Source organism: Talpa europaea (assembly GCF_964194135.1).
Source record: "Talpa europaea genome assembly, chromosome: 1".
NCBI classification, from domain to species: Eukaryota; Metazoa; Chordata; class Mammalia; order Eulipotyphla; family Talpidae; genus Talpa; species Talpa europaea.
Window position 1 is genome coordinate 59,766,353 of NC_140073.1, and position 22,538 is coordinate 59,788,890.

The following is a 22,538-nucleotide window of genomic DNA, read 5'->3' on the forward strand; positions in this document are numbered from 1 at the left end:
AAACTAAGACATGGGATGTATACCAAACAAACCCACAAGCCTTCATGGTATTACTGAATAAGAATGATTTCTTTATCACACAAAGTCAAATTTGGATGTTAATGATTGTTGAGTGACCTTTCATATAGAGACAATAAAATTTATTGTCTCTACTATCCTCTAGTTCTTTGATAGGTCATCTGCATATTCCAGGGAGATAGGAAAGAGGGTGTTTGAAGAACACTACAAGAGGAAGAGACAGGTGAAACCTGGAAGAGGCCTTCCTAGGTTTCATTGGCCACAATTCATTCACAAGGTCACACCTAAACAGGAGGTTGGTTGTGCATCCAGGAGTTTATAAAATGGGTTTCATGAACCACCATTGAATCAATGTGCATTTTTTAAAGGTGTGTTTATGCATAAAATAACTGGGGTGCAGGCCAGAGGTGTGGGGGCTGAGAGGATTCACCAGAGGCAGAGTGGGGAGCAGACAGGCAGACTGATGAAATACACTGCTGAGGGGAGCAGTGGGCAAGTCAGGAGAGGTCGCTGCGCCATGTGGATAGCTCCCTGGCTGGCCAGGGATCGAACTCATGCTGCCAATGCTGTGGATAGCTTCATAGGTTGCATCTTAACCCCTTGTGCCACCAGGGAGTCCGGGTTGTGTATTTGATCTTTCTGTTTGAATATTTGATTCTTTTCCTCCTCTAGGATCCAATAACTGCTGGAGGGTTTACCTCTGGGCTAGTATGCCTCACTTGCATTGACACCTTCATTCTTGACTAAGAAAGATCATTTATTTTCTATCACTTTACAGTATTCCCACCCCACTGCTATAATGCTTTTCCATTTTATCCCACCAAGTAAAAAAAGGGATGAGTGGGCCTCCCCTGGTGGCACAGCAGTTGAGCACTGGGCTGCGAAGCTGCCCTCAGCCTCTGCAGCAACAGTTCAATCCCCGGCCGCCAGTGAGGGTCCCACATGGCACGCAGACCTCTCCTGCCATGCCCGCTGCTCCCCTCAGCAGTGTATTTCCTCAGTCTGCCTGTTCTGTTCCCCACTCTGGCTCTGGTGAATTCTCTCACCCTCCCGCACTTCTGACTGTACCCAGTGCTTGTATAAATAAATAAATAGGGCTTCCCCTCGTGGCACAGCGGTTGAGCGCTGGGCTGCAAGGCTACCCGCAGCCTTTGCAACACCCGTTCGTTCCCTGGCCACCGGTGAGGGTCCCACAATAAATAAATAAATAAATAAATTGATTAATTAAATCTTTATAAAAAAGGATGAGATTCTGTTTTCCTTTCCATTACATATTCTTCTCTCCCAATTTTAAATCTCAAAATGTATTTCATGATTTATGGGTAAATAATTATTTCTATTACATGCTTTGTCTGAATGAAGAATCACTTGTCTTTTTTTCTCCTAACATCTACTATTATCTCCTCTGTGATGAACAACTCCATAACTACTTTTCATACAAGCTTCAGTCTTTTCTCTATATGCAATTCATTTTTCATTCAAAGAATATTGAGAATGTCCCATTAAATAAAAACAGAAAGAGGACCTCCCTGGTGGCGCAAGGGGTTAAGACACAACCTATGGAGCTGCCCGCAGCCTCTGCAGCATGAGTTCAATCCCCCGCCAGGGAGCTACCCACATGATGCAGCAAACATCTCCTGACTCACCTGCTGGTCCCCTCAGCAGTGTATTTCAGTCTGTCTGCCTGTTCTGTTCCCTGCTCTGTCTCTGGTGAATCCTCTCACCCACTAGCAACTCTAGCCTGTACCCCAGCTCTTATATGCATAAGTAAATATATCTTTTTTTAAAAAAAATAAAAACATAAAGACTAGATGCAGAGTTGAGATTCAACTTATTCAGTCACGAATCTTGAAACATAATGTACATGTTCCCAAAAAAGCTACTTTAATAATTTTAAAATTATTCTAGGAACTTGGATTACATAATTTAAAAGATAAATATTTCACATTTGTTCACTCAACACACATTTATAAAAGATCTAATTGCGTAGGTCCTTTTCCATATACTAGGAATAACTAGTGACTATGATTTAAGCCCTTCTCTCTTAAAACTCATAGCCTAATTAAAAACAAGACCCAGATAATTAATCTAAAGTAAATAAGTTGCTAAAATAGGGAAGTAAAAGTGTTATTAACTTGAAGGACTTAGCCAGTTATAATTGTCAGAGAAACTCTGAGGATATAATGTGCACAATGATGCAAGGATGATGCAGTGCCAGGAAGGCACAGAGCTGATTCTCTATGATCCAAGCAGAGGGGTAAAGGAGAGTCCTCATGGCTCTTCAGGCTTTTATTGGGATTTTACCAGGTACACGGCAGGCAGGGGCCCTGGCCCAGGAGGCTGGCAGACCTTCCAGCCCTTGGCAAATCTTCACTCTTTCTGGGCTCTTCACTCTTTCTGGCATTCTCTTGTGTTCTTATTCTCTTGCTGATTCTTCTTATAGTTGATTCCATTTGGTGATGCCGCCCTTATAAGCCCAATCTCAGCCCAGGTGAAACTGCCTATGTCTGCCCATACCCCACTCCAGGTGTCCACCATCAGGCATGCATTCAAGACCACAGGGATCCATCATCAATCCTAATGGCAGGAGGGCAGAAAAGCCTGACAATCATTTACCCTACAAATGACTTGGAGGAGAACAATAAAGTGAAAAAAAAATTACAAATGATTTCCAATTTTCTCTAAAAAAACTTAGAAATTCACAGATAGTTTCTGTAATTATTAACTGCTGACATCAGTCTATCCCTACTCTTTCAGTTCTTTAAAACTTCTCACATTCATTACCTTAATTGTCTCTCAAAAGCCTTATACTATTTTCATTATTATGTTCATTTTATAAGTGAGGGAACTGAGATACAGATACTTGAAATAACTTGACAAGGTCACACGGCTAATAAGTACCAAAATTGGATCATCAATAGGGACGATTACATCCCCATGTCTTCCAAATAGGCCAAATTTTAGATAAATAGCAGTCATAAAGAAACAGACTACCTGGCTTAAAATACTGATACTACCACAGCTAGCCAGATGTCTGTAAATAAGTATAATCTGCCTTTATTGAGACCTTCAGTTATAAAGAAAGGGTAATCACAGCTCTCAACTCATCCATTGTTATGAAGATTGCATGAGTTAATAATTGTAAATTACTTGAATAGTATCTGTATTGGCACAGTTCATTATAAATTGTGAATGACCTTTGTAGGGTAAGGTAAAATTATCAGGCTTTTCTGCCCTCCCACCATTAGGATAGATGATGGAACTCTGTGGTCCTGAATGCATGCCTGATGGCGGGCACCTGGAATAGGGTGTGGGCCTATGTAGATGGGATTAACCAGGTCTAAGACTGTGCTTTTTTTTTTTTTCTAAGATTTATTTATTTTATACAAGAACTGGGGTACAGGTCAAAAGCACTGGAGGGTGAAAGAATTCAACAGAGCTAGAGCGGGGAGCAGAACAGGCAGACGGAGCGAAGACACTGCTGAGGGGAGCAGCGGGCAAGGCAGGAGAGGTCTGCTGTGCCATGTGGGGTTCTCCCTGGCTGGCAGGGAATCAAGCTGGTGCTGCAGAGGCTGTGGACAGCTTCACAGCATGGTGCTCAACCACTGCACCACCTGGGAGGCCCTAAGACTGTGCTTTTAAGAATGGCATCACAGGGATACAGAAAAACTGAGAGAGAAGCAGAACCATGAGAGAAGCAGAGACCACCAGAGAATGCCAGAGAGCCAAGATAGAGTGAAGACTTGCTGGGGGCTGGGATGCCTGCTCCTGCACCCCTGCCTGCTCTGTGCCTGGTAAATCCCAATAAAAGCCTAAAAAGCCACCAAGGTCTCCAGGACTCTCTTCTCCTTTACCCCAGTCTAATGGATCAGAAAACCTGCTCCGTGCCATTCCTGCCATTCCACCTTTTTTTTTTTTTTTTTTTAAGATTTGTTTTATTTAGGCACAGAAGAACTAGGGTGTAAGCCAGAGACAGAGTGGTGAGCAGAAGAGGCAGATCTGCTTGTAGGGGACAGGAATGGGCACAGGGTAGGTTATCTGATCCAGCAAACGGGATAAAGGAGGAGAGAATCCTGGAGTCCAAGGTAGCTTTTACAGGCGTTTATTGGGATTTACTGAGTACACAGCAGGCAGGGGTCCTGGGGGTCTTGGAGGCTGGCAGGCCTCCCAGTCCCCAGCAAGTCTTAACTTCTTCTGGGCTCTCCAGCATTTTCTGGTGGTCTCTGCTTCTCTGCTTCTGTTTCTTCTGTTCCTGCTTCTTCTGCTTCTACTGGCGTCCCTGTGACACCGCCCTTAAAAGCCCAGTCTTAGCCAGGTGAATCCCATCTACATATGCCCACACCCTATTCCAGGTGCCTGCCAACAGGCATGCATTCAGGACCACAGTTTCCATCATCTATCCTAATGGTGGGAGGGCAGAAAAGCCTGATACTTTTACCTTACCCTGCATTACTGAAATACACTGCTGAAGGGAGCAGTGGGTAAGAGGAGAGGTCTGCTGCACCAGGTGGATTAGCTCCCTGGCCTGGGATCAAACTCATACTGCAGTGGCTGCAATAGCTTGGTAGCACTGAGACTTTAACCCCTGCACCACCAGGGAGACCCCAAATTGTGAATGACTTAAAGCAGCCTTTACAATGAAATTATATTCTACAATAAATATTTTAAATTCAGTAAGGGAAATAAAATTGACAAAAATAAATATTGAGACACAGAGTGAACATCTGGGCCTTATATCTTGGTGACACTACTAAATAAAGTCACTGTATGTGTGCTGCTATACACATTTTAATTTTCTAGCTCCACATAGAAACCAAATTCAAGCAATGGAATAAATTAGTATTTGAGACCTTCACGTGAACAAAAAAATTGTTTCTAAAAACATTACTCCTATATTCTATAACAAAATAGTATTACATTCTACTGTGGATGACTTATAATAGCAACCTTAAGATGCGATTATTTTCTTCTACAAACTTTTGAAACTCAGTAAGGAAATTAAAATGGAATAAAAACAACAATAACAGGGCCTCCCCGGTGGCTCAGTGGTTGAGCGCTGGGTTGCAAAGCTGCCCGCAGACTCGGCAGTGCCGGTTCGATCCCCGGCTGCTCCCTGCCACCAGAGGAGGGTCCCACATGGCGTGCAGACCTCTCCTGCCGCCAGCTGCTCCCCTCAGCAGTGTACTTCGTCAGTCTGCCTGCTCTGCTCCCCGCTCTGGCTCTGGTTAATTCTTTCACCCTCCCGCGCTTCTGACTGTACCCAGTGCTTGTATAAATAAATAAAAAAATATATAAATAAATCTTAAAAAAACAACAACAACAGCCACAACAACAGCAACATTGGGCTTCAGGAGGTGAACAGCTGGGCCTTACAGATTGATGATGTGAGCAAAGATTTCCATCCCTCTCTGTGTTTCAATGACAGAAATTTGATTTATCAAGTTGATTATATGCCATCACAAGTCCAGTCACTGGAAACTTGTGAGTGTTCATCCAATGAAAGAGGGAAAGTTGAACCCACCGTGATTGGGTCTTCGTACCCTGACAGAGTAGGTTAATATACAATGGATAGGATCAGGTGCCTCAGCACCTCATGAAAAGAATTAAGGAGAGTAAGGGTACTGCTGGAATTAGAAAAGAAAACTGATTGTCATTCCAGTAACTTTATATTTAGTACAACTATTAGCCCTATACCAGACTATAACAGAATGGTTATGAGCAGAGATCTGAAATCTGCTAGATAATTAGCCCAAACTGTGGCTTTTCAGTTGAATGACCTTGACTAAATATCTGAGCCTCTGTGAGCTTCAGTCTCACCACCTAACATTTGGTTTACTAATATTTTGTTTGCATAGTTACTATGAGGTTTAAGTTCCTTAAGAACATAGGAAACACATCATCTAACACATAAAAACACAGGAGTAATAGTGATACAGCATATTAATAGCAACAATCTTTGCTGCCAAGGGGGAATTATTTATAAAAAGAAATAAGAAAATGTATGAAACATATTTCTAATTATAATTAAATTGTGAAGATGAGATTTGTTATATGTAACATTGCAGGGGCAGTGTAGGGCAACCAACACATTCCGAGCAGGTTTATGAACGGTTTTAGCAGCCACATGCTCTTTGCCGTGGTTTGTAGTCGCTCCAACACTCCTTCGTACACTCCACTCCTCCACCCTTAACACTGCACTACCACCACACCGCACTCTGCTGCACCACTCTTATATTATCAGTCTTTTAGCGCAGGTGTACCCACTTCAGGTGCCCGCCATCAGGCATGCACCCAGGATCACAGGGCTCCCTCATCTATCCTGATGGCAGAAGGGCAGAAAAGCCTGATACCTTTTACCTTACGCTACAGTCCACCCCCTCAGGGTTTTCTGCCATATAGTCCACGTATGTACAATTTTTTAAGTAAACATAAACAGTGCAGCCATGGACCACAAAAGCAAATACATCGCAAAATGACTAAACTTAATTTTCCTAGGGGCGGAAAGACAGGGAAGTTACCGGTACCAGCAATGGGAGATCCCTCCCATCGGGCAATATACATGCTAATTTGGCATCCGAAGACAATATTGTCGCTGGTATCAGTGGCCTTCCAGGGCGTGAATACCACACTCGCTTTGCCAGTGAAGAGGCATCAGTGGGTTCTACATGCAGCAGGAGTGGAGAGCTCATAATAGGCCACAGAGTTATTACAAATGTCCCCTTGAGGATTGCCTGCTGATCTGCCACTCCAGGGTGGGTAACACGCACCCGTGGCGGCCACTGCGCACTCACCCATGGTTTTATCTGTAAATTGGCCTCCAGGCCATGACCCCAAGGGGCTATCAGAGTCACCCACCGCATGTGGGGAGCCTTCACTGTCCAGGGCCATTCCCAGTCCACGGTCTGCCCTCGGTCCACTCCAGTTGGGGCTGGCAATAGGATGTTGCCCTGCTGTCCAAGTCCCGGTTTTAATAAGACGCCTGACGTCTTTATTTGTAATTGGATGGGAGCAGCGGCACGATGTAGCAATGCCTCCACTGGAGCCAGGCCGCCTCTCCTGCTCCTCTCATTGAATGTCTGCAACACCTCCCATAGACGTTGGCTCCACCCAGCCAGCGTCTGAGTGGGGGCAGTGGCTCTTAGTCCTTGCTTCAGTAGGCCATTATACCTCTCTATAATCCCTGCAGCTTTGGGATTATAGGGAGTGTGAAACTTCCATTCAACACCCATGTTCTTGGCCCACTACTGCACCTGGGCTCCTGTAAAATGAGTCCCTTGATCGCTCTCCACTACCAGCAGACGTCCATATGCAGCACATAGGCGTGCCAGTGCTGCCAACACTGCCTTTTGGTTCGCATGTGGAGCACGGTAAGCTGCCAATAACCCGGTAGCAGTGTCCACACAGGTGACAGCATATTGTTGTCCATCAGAGTGAGGTCGTGGTCCAATGATGTCAATCTGCCAGCGTGTCAGGGGTACCTGCCCCCGTAACACCTGGACTGTAGATGCAAAAGGTCTCTGGGGGTAAGTCCTAGAACATACTACACATGTTTCACATGCAGTCTGGATTTCTTTTAAAGTTATAGGTAGACCCCAGGCACGCACAGTGGCCCACATTGTCTTCTGTCCTGCGTGGAGCAAGTGTCTGTGTAGCCACTGTGCAACATCCTGCCCTGGAGCAGTTTCAAGCCATCGAACCCGGGCTAGGGTATCTGCCTCATCATTGCCTGGTGAGGCTAATGGGGCATGTCCTGTGACATGATAAATAGTCACCTGCTTCTGGTGCCCCAGATCCCATAGATCTTTCCATAGGGCCTGGCCCCACAATGGCCGATGCATAACTGTCCAGTCATTTAAATTCCATGTGGAAATCCACAGTGTCAGACCCCTGTACACAGCCCAACTGTCAATACAGATTACTAGAGGGGAAGGCTCATGGGCCACCACCATCCATACTGCTCGCAGTTCAGCCCGTTGGCTGCTCTGTCCCATCCCGGTTTCAAACCAAATAGTGTCTGTTTCTGGGTGTACAGCCACCGCTGTCCAAGAGGCTGGCTGGCCCCGGCTGGAGCCGTCCGTATACCAGGCCTCTGCTAGAATTGGTGCTCGACCCTCCTTGTAGGGACTAGCTTCAGGTTCGGCTTCTATACAGGCTTCTAAATTTGGTTCCATACTAATATATATCACAGGACCAAGAACCTCCTGCAACTCCACCCTTAAGGGGCTAGTTGACAGGGTGCAGCGCTGTTCTAAGTATGCCCCCCACTTTGCCAAAGTGGGCGTTTGAGCAGTGCCACTATGGGGCTTTGTTGTCCAGTCCCGTACCCATCCAGCTATTGGGTAAGTGGTTCTCACTAAGACAGGGGCTGTGGCAGTTATACTTTCTGTGGCTAGTAAGGCTGCATATACCGCAGCTAGCTGTTTCTCAATTAAGGAGTACCTAACCTCAGCCCCCTTCCAGAGTTGGGACCAGAACCCAATAGGCTGTCATAGCCTCTCTGATTTCTGCCAGAGTCCCCACCTGAACCCTTCCTGAGTAACATGCACATCAAGCTCATAGGGTCGGGCTGGGTCAAAAACCTGCAAGGCCTGAGCAGTCTTTATAGTTCATTTGGCCATGGCAAATGCTGTGTCTGCCTCAGCTGAACAATCCCACCTGGCTCCCTTATGTATTAACATATACAAGGGTCGTAAGAGCTGGGCCATGTGAGGTATAAATGCCCTCCAATAACCCAGCAGGCCCAGAAAGGCTTGCAGCTGCTTCACTGTGGTTGGAGTGGGGTAAGCTTGAACTTTATCTATCACAGCTTCAGGGATAACCTTTGTCTTACCCGACCAAACAACTCCCAGGAACTTAACTGACAGTCCAGGCCCCTGCAGTTTGCTTTCGTTGATTGCCCAGCCACATGTTTTCAGGTGTGTTAATAAGAAAGGTACTGCCTTTTCCAGATCTGTAAGAGAGTCACTTGTCAATAAAATATCATCAATATAATGGTATAAACGCACTGAAGATGGCCTTTCCCACCGGGCCAAATCTGCTGCCACCAGCCCGTGACACAGAGTAGGGCTGTGCAGGTATCCCTGTGGCAGCACGGTGAATGTCCACTGCCGGCCTTCCCAGGTGAAGGCAAACTGGTCTTGAATTCCTGGGGCTATATCTATTGAAAAAAAAAAAAAAAAAAAAAAAAAACATTTGCCAGATCGGCTACAAAATGGTACATTCCCAGCTCGTGGCTCAGACGATCCATCAACTCTGCCACTGAAGGCACTGCAGCATGCAAGGGGGGAACTACCTTATTCAATTCACGATAATCTACTGTCATGCGCCAAGAGCCATCGGGCTTCTTCACCGGCCACACTGGCGAATTGTAGGGGCTGTGGGCAGTACGCACAATGCCCACTTTCTCCAGCTCTGATATTGTGCCTGTTATTTCTTTGTAGCCTCCGGGCAACCGATATTGCTTGGTATTAGTCACTCGCCTAAGGACTGGCAATTGTAGGAGCGGATGCTTAGCGTGTCGTCTCACCACTGCCTTTACCACACGCACTCTAAGGCGAAACTCTCCGACTGTGGTTTCTAGCCATAAGCCACGTAGTACATCCACCCCCAGGATGTACTCCGAGATGGGCGATACATATACTTTATATTCTTTCGGGGGTCATCGCCCAATCCCCAGAGATAGTTTTACTGCTGTCACCTTGACACTCTGGCCTCCATAGCCATCAATATAACAAGTAGACCCATGAAATCTTTCTGGATTTCCATAGAGCAGAGTACATTCTGCTCCTGTGTCTACTAGAGCTAAAACCTTTTGTACGTTAGTCGGGGACCAGTGTATGGCAAGCTCCACATGTGGCCTCTGGTCCCCGCCCGTCCCCTGTGGACGGGTTCCTTGGCCCTCACCCTATTCAAAGGATATCAGGCCATCACCCGAGGACGGGGCTGGCAGCAAGTGGTCTTCCAGGCGCAGGGCGCGCGCCTGAGGCCTGGGGCTTCCAGGCTCCCCCTGAGCAGCAGTCCTTGTCATGGGTGTGAACCTCTGGTCTTCTCACAGCTGCTGCCATAATTCCAATAAATATGCATTGGGCTGCGCGTCTATTTTAGTGCCATCTACACCTGCTCTTATTAAATCCATCCACATTTGTCTACGGGTGACTTTTATAGGTTCTGTGATGCCAAGAGGCCTCCTTGCCCTCCTTGGCATTCCTTTTGATCTTTCTGAAACTACCCGTATTCCTTTCTGAGAGCGCCAGCTCTCAACTTCTCCCAAGCTGGCTATCATTGTGGTGACGTCATGTATCTGACGTCCCACATAGGGTGCTAGTACTGCCATGAGAGATCCAAATGTAGATGAGGGGGCATTCTTTAATACCAAGTTTCTCATCCCTGCTGTGAAACGCTCGTCATCAGGACCACGCGTATTCACATTAAACATGGCCTGCCGCATCCCCAATTCCCGAAGTACCTGCACCAGCTCGGTGTATGTCTGCCATCCGCTCACTGTCTCCGGCACGTCTCCCGCATCAGCCCATACTGTCCGTATGGCAGCCATTATCCACTCCAGGAGGGTGTAGTCGCCCTGGCCATACTGCCGGCTGTTCTGCAGCCTCTGTTGCAAGGATGGGTGTGAAGTCACAGAGGCCAGTCTCTCCATCTCTTGAGCCGTGCAAATAATCCCATCCACCCCCAGGTCCCATAAACGTAGCAGCCAGGCTGCCAAGGGTTCCCCTGGTTTCTGGCGGAACTGTTTGCCCAAGTCCACCAGTTCCGCCTGGGTGTAAGGTAGGTAGGTAGTAAATTCCGTCATCTGTGGTGGTCCTGCAGCCAGACCCCCTGGGGCCATGGGTCGCTGCCTCTTCATTTTCTGAGTCACCACCGGGCGGGCCCGGAGCATGGGACCAGCCTCCTCCTCCTCGCCAGAGGAGTCTTGCATCTCCGGGGTTGCAGGTTGGTTTGCCATGGCCGGTTGGGACTCAGGCAACGGTTCAGCCTCCCTCTCATTTTCTCCTGAGCAGGGGTCAGGTATCTCTGGAGTCGCAGGCTGGTTTGCCACCACCGGCTGCGATTCGGGCAAAGGGCCAGCCTCCCTCTCCTTCCTTCCTGAGACGGAGTCTGGCATCTCCGGAGGGGTGGGTCGGTTTCTCCGAACTTCTTCCTCCAGAATCCTCAAATGTTGTTGCTGTATCCGCATCTCTTCTCGCATCTCATCCAGTACTTGCTGGATCCTAGATTGCTCTTTCTGCCTGGACTCTCGCAGAGCTGTGAGAAACACCCATCTCACGGCTCCTGCTGCCTCGCGGGCACTGCATCCACTCAGGGTTTCTTCTATTTCATACAGGGCCTGTTCCAACCGCCCCGGGGATCCATCTACCTCTGGCCATTGCTGGGGAGGTGCCCACTGGGTGAGGAGGTCGGCCCCCGGGTACCATCTGCTCGTGGCCAGCCATCCGGGGATCCCTCTCCAGATTTCAAAGGGTTTCATCTGCGTAGAGCTGTCCTGCCTCGAACCGTCCTGCCGTCTACGCCAGTTGTAGGGCAACCAACACATTCCGAGCAGGTTTATGAACGGTTCTAGCAGCCACATGCTCTTCGCCGTGGTTTGTAGTTGTTCCAACACTCCTTCGTACACTCCACTCCTCCACCCTTAACACCGCACTACCATCACACCGCACTCTGCTGCACCACCCTTATATTATTGGTCTTTTAGTGCAGGTGTACCCACTTCAGGTGCCCGCCATCAGGCATGCACCCAGGATCACAGGGCTCCCTCATCTATCCTGATGGCAGAAGGGCAGAAAAGCCTGATACCTTTTACCTTACCCTACAGGCAGGAATGGACACAGTGCAGGTTTTCTGATCCAGCAGACGGGGGTAAAGGAGGAGAGAGTCTTGGAGACCTCGGTGGCTTTTGCAGGTCTTTTATTTAGATTTACCAGGCATATGGCAGGCAGGGGTGCTGGGGGGCTGTGAGGCTGGCAGCCCTCCCAGCCCCAGCAAATCTTCACTCTATCTGGGCGCTCTCTGGTGTTCTCTCTGCTTCTTTTCTTCTCTCGGCTTCCATTTCTTCTTGGCTTCTGCTGGCGTCCCCATGACACTGCCCTTATAAACTCAGTCTCTCAGCCCAGGTGTACCCACTTCAGGTACCACCATCAGGCATGCATTCAGGACCACAGGGTTCCCTCATCTATCCTAATGGCAGGAGGGCAGAAAAGCCTGATCCTTTTTCCTTACTTTACAAACATGTAACAGGTAAGCACACTCTATTTTTTTTAAATATTTATTTATTTATACAATAACTGGGGTACAGGCCAGAGGCATGGGAGGGTGAAAGAATTCACCAGACACAGAGCAGGAAGCAGAACAGGGGAGAGGCAGGTGAGGCAGGAGAGGTCGGCCACACCATGTGGGTATCTCCATGGCCAGCTGGGAATCAAACCTGCACTGCAGAGGTTGCAGACAACTTCACAGCGCTGTGCTCAATCCACTGCGCCACCAGGGAGGCCCTAAACAAGCTCTATTTGCCATTTCAAGGTGATAAATTCAGACACAACTGCAAAAAAGCCAATTGTTTTCTGTTTTTCTAGTGATTTTAATGAAAGCATCTTAAAAATAATTACCTTTAACTTAATATAAGTTCATTATGCTCTCTGAAATTTACTTTGTTTTTATTCATGACATTTAAATGTTATCATTTTACATTTATAAGGATAATATACAGATTTATTGTGATGAGAGGTAAGAAAATCACAGTGGTGTTAGGGGAAGCACACTGAATTTTTTTTTAAAGATTTATTTAGTTATGCATACAAGAGCTGGTGTGTAGGCCAGAGGTGTGTACCGGGGAGAGGGGAAGGATTCACCAGAGACAGAACAGAACAGGCAGAATCACTGAAACCCACTGCTGAGGGGAGCAGTGGGGAGACAAGAGAGGTCTGCCATGCCATGTGGGTAGCTTTCTGGCTGGCCAGGGATCAAACTCATGCTACAAAGGCTGTGGATACCTTCACAGTGTTGTATTAACCCCTCACACCACCAGGGATGCCCACCCTGTATTTGAATGAGCAGATTGAGGATATAATTTGGCACTACCCATTCAGAAGACAGGTGACCTTTAACATGTCATCTGGATCCCCCAATCTTGGCACTTTCATTCACAGTGTAAGCCTGTCAATACTTCTTCTGTCTCCTTTATGTAAAGAACATTCAAGAGTGTACAGGGGCTGACATAGCTTCTGTGAGACCTTTTTGCAACTCTTAATGACATCAAGTGAGTCCCTTAAAGTTAACCAAAATGGGAACTTTTATACCAATGAAATTACTAAATGCTGCAAATAAATATAATTTCCATTTATAATTTCCCTTTTGAGATAGTATTAGTAATCTTTTGTTAACACACTACTGAGAATAACAATTTATATAATGTGCCTGAAAATGCCTTGAACTGTAACATGAAATGAAAATGTTATAATACTCACTATAGGAATGTATAGTTTTATCAGGAGCCTGTGAATTACATATGAAAACATCATTCAATGGCTTTACCAATTAAAAAACAAAACATAAATGAGATAGAGGGAAACACTCCTGATTTAATTGACTTGCGTTAGAGAAAGTTCCTATCAAATTAAAACAATAAAGGGAAATTATTTAGCTTTCCTGGGACTATAAAATATAGTGATAAGAAATATAGGTCCTATAAAAAAATATAGGGCCAAAACCAACTCCTCAATTTGCAGATTCCAGTGCAAAATTGAAAAATACTAATCTTGTTTTAAAAAATTAAAAAATGTTCACAATACCAACAGCACAGCATTAATCTACCTGTAAGAGTCTGGGTGGAGAATACTTATATGCATGTTTATGAAGTTGATCCTACACAGGAATTTTGTGCTAAAACCAGAACTATCTGGCGCAAATTAAGAACTAGTACAGGGCCTCCCCCCATGGTGCAGCGGTTGGGCACTGGGCTGCAAAACTGTCCGCAGCCTCTGCAGCGCCGGTTCAATCCCCGGCTGCCGTGCGAGGGTCCCACAAGGTGCGCAGACCTCTCCTGCCATGTCCGCTGCGCCCCTCAGCAATGTATTTCATCAGTCTGCCTGTTCTTCTCCCGGCTCTGGCTCCGGTGAATTCTCTCACCCTCCCGCGCTTCTGACCACACCTAGTGCTTGTATAAATAAACAAACAATCATGCTCAGCGAAATAAGCCAAAAAGAAAAAGAAAAATACCGGATGGTCTCACTCATAGCAGGAATCTAGAAAACTTAAATAAGGGACCAGGAAAATGAATAACTATAAGAAAGTGAAAATCAAAATCAACAAAAAACTATGAACCAGAGACACTTTTAGGGGGGCGGGGGCGGGAGGGGAGGAATTGGGGTCAGAATGGGGGGCTGCAATTGTATGGGGAATATAACAATAAAATTTATAAAAAAAATAAATAAACAAACAAATAAATAAATAAATAATGAATGAATGAATGAATGAATAAATAAATAAATGAATGAATGAATAAATGAATAAATAAATCTAAAAAAAAGATTTATAAGAACTAGTGCAGTTTGTTACCCTGCATTTGCTTCAAAAAATTGCAGTGGAATTAAAATACTATCAAAGTTTTAGCACATTTAATGAAATATACTAAATATATCAGGTTCTATTAATTTAATCATCAGTGATGATGATTAATCATTTAATCATCAGTGAAGAGCAGGGAAGACAACTTAGCTTGAATAACACATTGTGTGCAAAGTTCTTTAAGTCTATAATCTAGAGAATTGAAAATTCTGCAGTGTGCTTGAATGTTCCTGAGTCTTTCTAAACATATAAATCTTAAAGTATTAAATGTCATTGTAAGATTTAAAATTAACTTAAAGTACTTCATACAAATTGTAAAAGAAGAAATGGACCATTGTTGATGTGTAAGATCATTTTATAGATGTGTTCGTAAACTGGAGATGAGATAATATAAATGTTGAAAAATAACTGGATGAGGGGCCTCCCTGGTGGCACAAGGGGTTAAGCACCACACTATGAAGCAATCCTCAGCCTCTGCAGCACAAGTTCAGTCCCCGGCTGGCCAGGGAGCAAGCCACATGGTGCAGCAGACCTCTCCTGTCTTGCCCGCTGCTCCCCTCAGCAGTGTATTTCACAATATGCCTGTTTTGTTCCCTGCTCTGTCTCTGGTGAATCCTTTCACCGGGGGGATGATGTCAAATTAATATGCAATAAAAGTCATAACACACAAAATAACTCTGTTGCTTTCCGTTGAGTTTATGGAAATTATTGTGATAAGTCATGAATGTTTCATCATTTGATTTTTTTAAAACTATGGGGCCCAACTGCCATAGCTACAGCTTGTGCTGGGCATGGCTCCTCACCCCCTCACTGAGGAGAGGTTTCCCTTGTCTGGATGAGCAGCTGCAAGTACTTAGGTCATTTCATGTCAATTGCAGCAACATGGATAGAGCCGGAACTGTTAATGCTAAGCAAAGTATTAAGAAAAAGATAAATATCAGATAGCTTCTCTTATACGTGGAATATAGAAAAAACAAACCAAGGGTCAGACAAGGACAGTCCTTGAATGCTGAGCATGAATATGAGGCATCCATGAGGGCGGAGGAGGAAGTGAAAAGGTGAGATAAAGGGGGGAGGATAAAAGCAGAAAGAAGAAGGTGATGGATTATGGGCGCTTTGGTGTGGGGAAAGTACAGTGACCACATTTGAGGGTAGATATCAGGTATCAACCAAAGTTAAAGTGAAAATTACTGGATGGTCTCACTCATAGCAGGAATTTAGAAAACCTAAATATGGGACCAGGAAAAAGACTAATTAATACAAAGTAAAAATCAAAATCAACAAGCAACTGTAAACCAGAAACACACTACAGGGGCAGGAGGGAGGAAGGAGTAGGGTCAAAATAAGGGTGGTGCAATTGTATGGGGGATATAACCAAGATGAAAATGTGTACATTGTGCAAAAATGAAAAATGATGTAAAAATATATAAAATTAAAAAATTAAAAAATAAGCTGTGGTACATTGTTAGTGGGGACAAAAAATGAATTAGAGTAATGGTTCTCAAACATTTGTATATGTTAGAATCATCTGAAAGGTTTGTTAATACAAATGCTGAATCCCGACTTTCAATAGTTCTCTTGTAGAAATAGAGTATTTGTTGTAATGGTACTAACTCCAGGACCACACTTTTGAGAACTTAGACTATCATTTAGTGATTATATGGTAAGAGGTAATCACCTACCGCTATGATTCTTCACTACTCTGTTCCTCATGTTTGAAGAAATCAAATGAATCAGTTAAAAGTATTTTTTCCCAAAGAACACAAATTCTAGAGTCCTCAAGATGTCCCATGGGAATCCACCAATGCCCACCCAGACAGACAGAGGCCTTGTGACCTTCAATAAAACCCCACCAGTACTTGACCAGTTCTGCTGAGGCTTTGCAACCTGTCCTGATACCCTGCCAGTGTTTTCCAGACTGGGGAGACCCCAAGCCTTTGCTGGAGGAGATACCAGTGTTACCAGGAGTCTCATGACATCCCACAAAATCCCATCAGCATGTTCCCATATCTGCAGAAGCCTTGCAACCTCCTGCCATGTCATACCAGTATCTGCCAAAAATAGCGAGACCCCAGACCCACACTAGTGAAGGTTTCAGAGCAGGCAGAGGCCTCATAACTGCACATAGGACACCACCAGCACCAATCCAGACCAGTGAAGCCCTGATCCTGGGCAGGAAAAGGCACCAGGGCAACCAGAGGCCACATTACTGACAGCAACACTGCCAGCTACTCATCCAGACAGGGGATACCCCTCACCAGTGAGAGGGAGAAGAGCCATGCCCAGAGGAAGCTGCAGCTATGGCAGCTGGGCCCATTGTTTTCACAAATTTAATGATGAAGCAGTCATGACTTATAGTTATGTCCATAAACTCAACAAAGGAAAGCAAGAGAGTTATTTTGTGTGTTATGACTTTTTACTGCATATAATTTAAACATCATACTAATAACCTCCTTTTCATAACTTCAGTTTATGTCTGTGTGTGTTCATAAGTATATGTGCACACATGTGATCATTTTCTTTACATACATTGTAAGTACAAAGTGTATGCATATCATCCAGTGATTTTTCAACATTTATCATATCTCATATACAGTTTATAAACACATCTATAAAATGATCTTACACATCAAGAATAATGGTTCATTTCTTCATTTATAATTTGATAGAAATTTCTAATTTTTCCACTAATGCTGATTCTCTTTCTTAACAATACATCCTAAGAATTCAGCCAAATTCAGCAAAACTTCCAAAAATGAACTAATGCCTATCTTGCTCAAACACTTCCAAAAAACTGAAAACAAAGGAATAATTTAAATGGTTTTCATGAGGCCAACATTACTCTAATAACAAAACTAAAGACAACACAGAAAAGGGAAATTAAAGATCACTATCCCTAATGAACGCAGACACAAAATCCTCACTAAAATCTTAGCAAACTTAATCCAACAATGCATTAAAAGGATCGTGCCTCATGACCAAGTGATATTAAGACTAGGTCAATGATTTAAGATCCCAATATCAATCAATGCAATTCACTGTATTGACAAATATAGAAAATAAATCCACATGACAATATCAATAGATGCTGAGGAAGAATTTGATAAGCTCCAACATTAGTTCATGATGAAAACCTCAAAATCTGTGGAAAAATATAAAATACCTTAACATAATAAAAGCCATTCACAACAAACCCACAGCTAATATTTAAAAGGAATCCAAATTTAGAAAGAAGTAAAATCACAGAATTTAAATGAAATCATGTACATGAAAAATTTTTGAAAGGCTTCATGTATAAATGATTACTATTTGGTGCCCAGAATGTTCTCTTTGACTTGACCTTCCATAAGACAACAAAATAATAGTAAAAGGAGTTGCTAATGTTGGTGTTGTAATCATTTCTATGTTTCTCAAGGTAACTTGCCAGCCAAAAATTGTTTGAAGAAGTAAAATAGAAAATAATTTGTTCATATATTCCATTATTCTTATAGATAACATTTTTCTTTATCTTATCACGTAGCAAGTAACAGATTGGAGATCCTGAAGGAACTGTATAGGGTTCTTTCATTATAGAGAAAAACTATCTTTTTCTCACTGAAATAGGATTGAAAATAATTTAGATTTATTGTCTTTTTAAATGCAAATATTATAAAGCTCCATTGTTTAACTGTGGAAAAGCAAAGCAAAGTGTTTGGTCCCTACCTACATCTGAGTCATTAACAGTATATTTAAACAGAAGCAGTTCATTTAAAATGGTTAATATCATCAGATTGCCCATATTATACTCTGGTATCTATACCTAAGTGCTGAGTATTTGTTCAGTCTATGCTTTGAACTATTTCTGGGAACATATCCCATAAAGCAATGTTCTTTTTATTCATTTGCATTTCATAAATAACATTGGAGGATTTCCTAGATGTAGTATATAGCAAGTCAGCTAGAGAAGTGAGGAAGTAAACATCAGTCTTGCTAAGAGGACCAACAGAATGGCAAATCAGTGGTGAGGAATACCTAGAGTGGGATGAGAGTAAGAAGGAGGAAGGTTTCTGGGCCTTTCTGGTGGTGCAAGGGGTAAAGACGCAACCTATGAAGCTATCTGCAGCTTCTGCAGCACGAGTTTGATCCCTGGCCAGGGAGCAACACAAATGGCGCAGCAGATCTCTCCTGACTCTCCCGCTGCTCCCATCAGCAGTGATTTCAGTCAATCTGCCTGTTCTGTTTCCCACTTTGTTTCTGGTGAATCCTCTCACCCCCACACCTCTGGCCTGTGCCCCAGCTCTTATATGAATAAATAAAATAATTCTTAAAAAAAAAAAAAAGGAGGCAGGTTTCCATAGAGAAATGGAGTTCAGGAAGGAGGGAGGTGTTGATTGTTTGGATGAGCCATGATGATAGGTTGTTGTGAAAGTCTTTCCTGCAGGACTATGCACATACTTTTGGTTAGTAGCTGCCATGATGAAAACCCATTCATCCTATAAAATGTACATGTGTTTCTATGGAAACAATAGTTTTGTGCCAGGTTCTATCATAGATTCTTCATACAAAATTAATCCTCATCTGAATTCTAGGGATACCTATTCATTATGTCCTCTCTTGACAATGAAAGGAATTAGATTCAAAAAAGATAACTAACTTGACATAGATCATACCTGCACTGATAACATAGAATTTAAGTCCAGGTATACTTAGATATTAAATCTATTCTACAATATCATCTTCAAACTGTGATAAACACACTACTAGTACAAGACTACTAAGTCGCTCTAAAGGGTTCACAAAATTCCAGGTCCTTCTCTCAAGCATGTTTCTTAAGTGAATCTATGTGAGTAGTCTCCTAAAGATTCATTTTACCAACTCCACAATGTCTCTCCTCTGAAATTTCAGTAGAAAGATATACCTGTATCCACTCACTAGAAGGAGCAAAAATATATAAGGCGACAAGTGGAGAATTCAAACATTGATGTCAATAATGTAGTGAATAAATTTAATGATAGGAAACATCATAGAAGTATGATGGATTATAAATAAATTTGTAATTTATTTTTAAAGATTTATTTATTTATGCATACAAGAGCTGGGGTACAGGCTAGAGGTGTGGGGGTGAGAGGATTCACCAGAGACAGAGTGGGGAGCAGAACAGGTGGATCCATTATAGAACAGCCCTGATACTGATCCACTGAAATATACTGCTGAGGGGAGCAGTGGGCGAGACAGGAGAGGTCTGCTGTGCCATGTGGGTTGCTTCCTGGCCGGCCGGGGAATCAAACTTGTTCTGCAGATGTTGTGGAACAGCTTCATAGGTTGTGTCTTAACCCCTCGGGCCACCAGGGAGGCCCCCAAATTTATAATTTATAAGATTGTTGCATCAGTGAATTCTTTATAGGCTTGTCAACTGATGGAATCATTTATAAAAGCTAATTTTTCAAGCTTGATTGCTCTGTTATTGTGGCATTATAATTTAAGAGGAGTTCACAGATTAAGTAAAATTACTATAAAAGTCTTTAAATTCCCATGTAGATATCTATGAGTTCAAGGTTTTTAAGAAGTAGATCTAATGTTCAGAATAGAATTTTTACTGTGCTTTTATGCTTTCTATCAATGCCTAATGTTTATCTATGTATAATTGAATGAACTTTTGATGATCTTTCATCAATATCATTAGCTAGAATAATTGGGTAAGTGAAAGATAATTAAGAATTCCAAATTAGAAAAGAAGTAAAGCTACTCGCTACTCTTAGATGATATGATAATATACATAGAAAATCTTAACGTTGGGGGCCTAGTGTTTAAGTCTCAGCATTATTACTGCTATGGCCTGAGGTTAATCCCCAGCCAGGAAGAGCACCCACACGGTGCAAGAGACCTCTCATGTCTCGCCCGCTGCTCCCCTCAGCATTGTATTTCGTCAGTCTGCCTGTTCTGCTCCCCGCTCTGGCTCTGGTAAATCCTCTCACCCTCCTGCACATCTGGCCCGTACCCCAGTTCTTGTGTAAATAAATAAATAAATCTTAAAAAAAAAAGATTGAGGTGAGAGTGACTAAACTTATTATTATAAAGCGGTCTTACTGCTCTTTAGTGCACAAAAGGGAACTAATAGGCAGGAGTAACATAAAGGGCACAAATTGGCTTAGACTATTCTATCTGGTTAATCAGTTCATTGTACCCAGATTAACATCAGTCAATTCTATGATTTTTTATTCAATACCCACTGAGTATCTGGAATGTAAAATTCTCAATACAAAAAGAAGTATACTAATAATTTTATCACTTTGAGTCAGAGTATTCAATTGCAGATAATGAGATAATTACTTAGATTTTCAAACCTTAAAGCAAACTAATTTTTTCTCTTAAATTTTCTTTTACCAACAGGATTTGCTAGCCCACTTACTGGGATAGCAGATGCCTCTCAAAGCAGCATGCACAACGCCTTACACATCTACATGAATGGAACGATGTCTCAGGTACAGGGATCTGCCAATGATCCCATTTTTCTTCTTCACCATGCATTTGTTGACAGGTTGGTTGACACTATTTCATAAATTCTGAAAAAGACAAAACTATGAAAACTATATAATTATTAATGGTTTCCAAAAATCAAGGTTTGGAGGAAAGAATAGTCAGAAAAAGGAGTTTTAGGACCTTGAAAACACTCTGATTGTTATAATTATGAATATGTCATTTTATATTTATCCAAATCCATTGGATATGCAATGCCAAAAATAAACTCTAAAGTTAGCTATGAACTGTGGGAAATTATGACCTGTGAATGTATGTTCATCAGTTGTAACAAATGTACCACTTTTGTGATAATGGAGGAGGCTATGAGGGATATAGGGGATCTCTGAAACTTCCTCTCAATTTTATTGTAAGCATAAAACTCTTTTAAAATTTCTTCAGAGAGAGGAGTATGACTGTGACCTCAGTTTGCATTTTAAATAACTGGAATTATGACTGATAACACAATTCTATTGTTAACTAATATCAGTCAAAACATCATCACAATTATGACAAGTAGAAGCATATCATGGGCAATGAGGGCGCTGATGGGCATCACTACATTATGTCCCCAAAACACTGATGCCCCTCTACTGCAGTCCACTGGACCCTCCCCACTTTGTTCTCTAGCCCCATCCTTTCTTTCTGGCAGTCTTAATTCTGCAGAGAGATTTCTAGGGTTTGTCTGGATTTAGTTTTGTCAGTTGCTTTGTTTTGTTTCTCTTTTTTTTTGGGGGGGGACAACATATCATGTTCTGATTTTATGTTTCTTTTTTAACTGTGATTGATATTGTTTTACATCAGTGTTTCCATGATAGCGGTAAAGGAGCCCCCATTTCTGGCACAGAGCACCAAGCACCACGGAACCCATAGTCCATGATCATAGACCTTTGTGCTCCCTCATTTCTTTGTTCTTATCCCTTTCCTTCAGCCCCCCTCTTGCCCTTCTGGTTGCCCTCATTGCACAGGCAGATTTCAAGGGTTAGCATTTCAGATTGGCTTTATCTCACACTTTGTTTTTTCTGTATTTCTCATTTATTCCTTGCTTTGTTTTTTTTTTTTTTCTTTATATTCCACATAAGAATGGAATCATCCAGCCTTGTCTTAATTTTATTCCACTTAGTATAATCATCTCCATTTCCATGCATGTTGTTGCATATGGCAAGATTTCATTTTTTTTCCTTATAGTTGAGTGGTATTCCACTGATTATATATGTCATATATTCTTTAACCAAATATGTGTTATTGGATACTGTGTTTCCATAACTTGGTTATTACAAATGAAAAATACATCAAAATATATTGAGGCATGGATGTAATACCTGAAGCCATAAAATAAATAGAAAATAACACCACTTAACTTTGACTTCAGTGATATCTTCAGTGACTTGCCTCAAACAATAAGGAAAATAAAAGCAAAAAAAAAAAATGAATAGTACTACATCAAACTA

The 22,538-nt window shown here is 42.9% G+C and overlaps 1 protein-coding gene across 1 annotated transcript in view; it reads left to right on the forward strand.

The window, feature by feature from the left end:
- Positions 1-22,538, forward strand: part of TYR (tyrosinase) — a gene marked incomplete at both ends in the record, with an annotated part of 73,039 nt that overhangs the window by 38,767 nt on the left and 11,734 nt on the right. Inside the window, one exon of the mRNA XM_084249437.1 lies at positions 20,962-21,109. Coding sequence (XP_084105563.1) covers positions 20,962-21,109 — 148 coding nt within the window. The remainder of the gene's footprint in view (positions 1-20,961; positions 21,110-22,538) is intronic.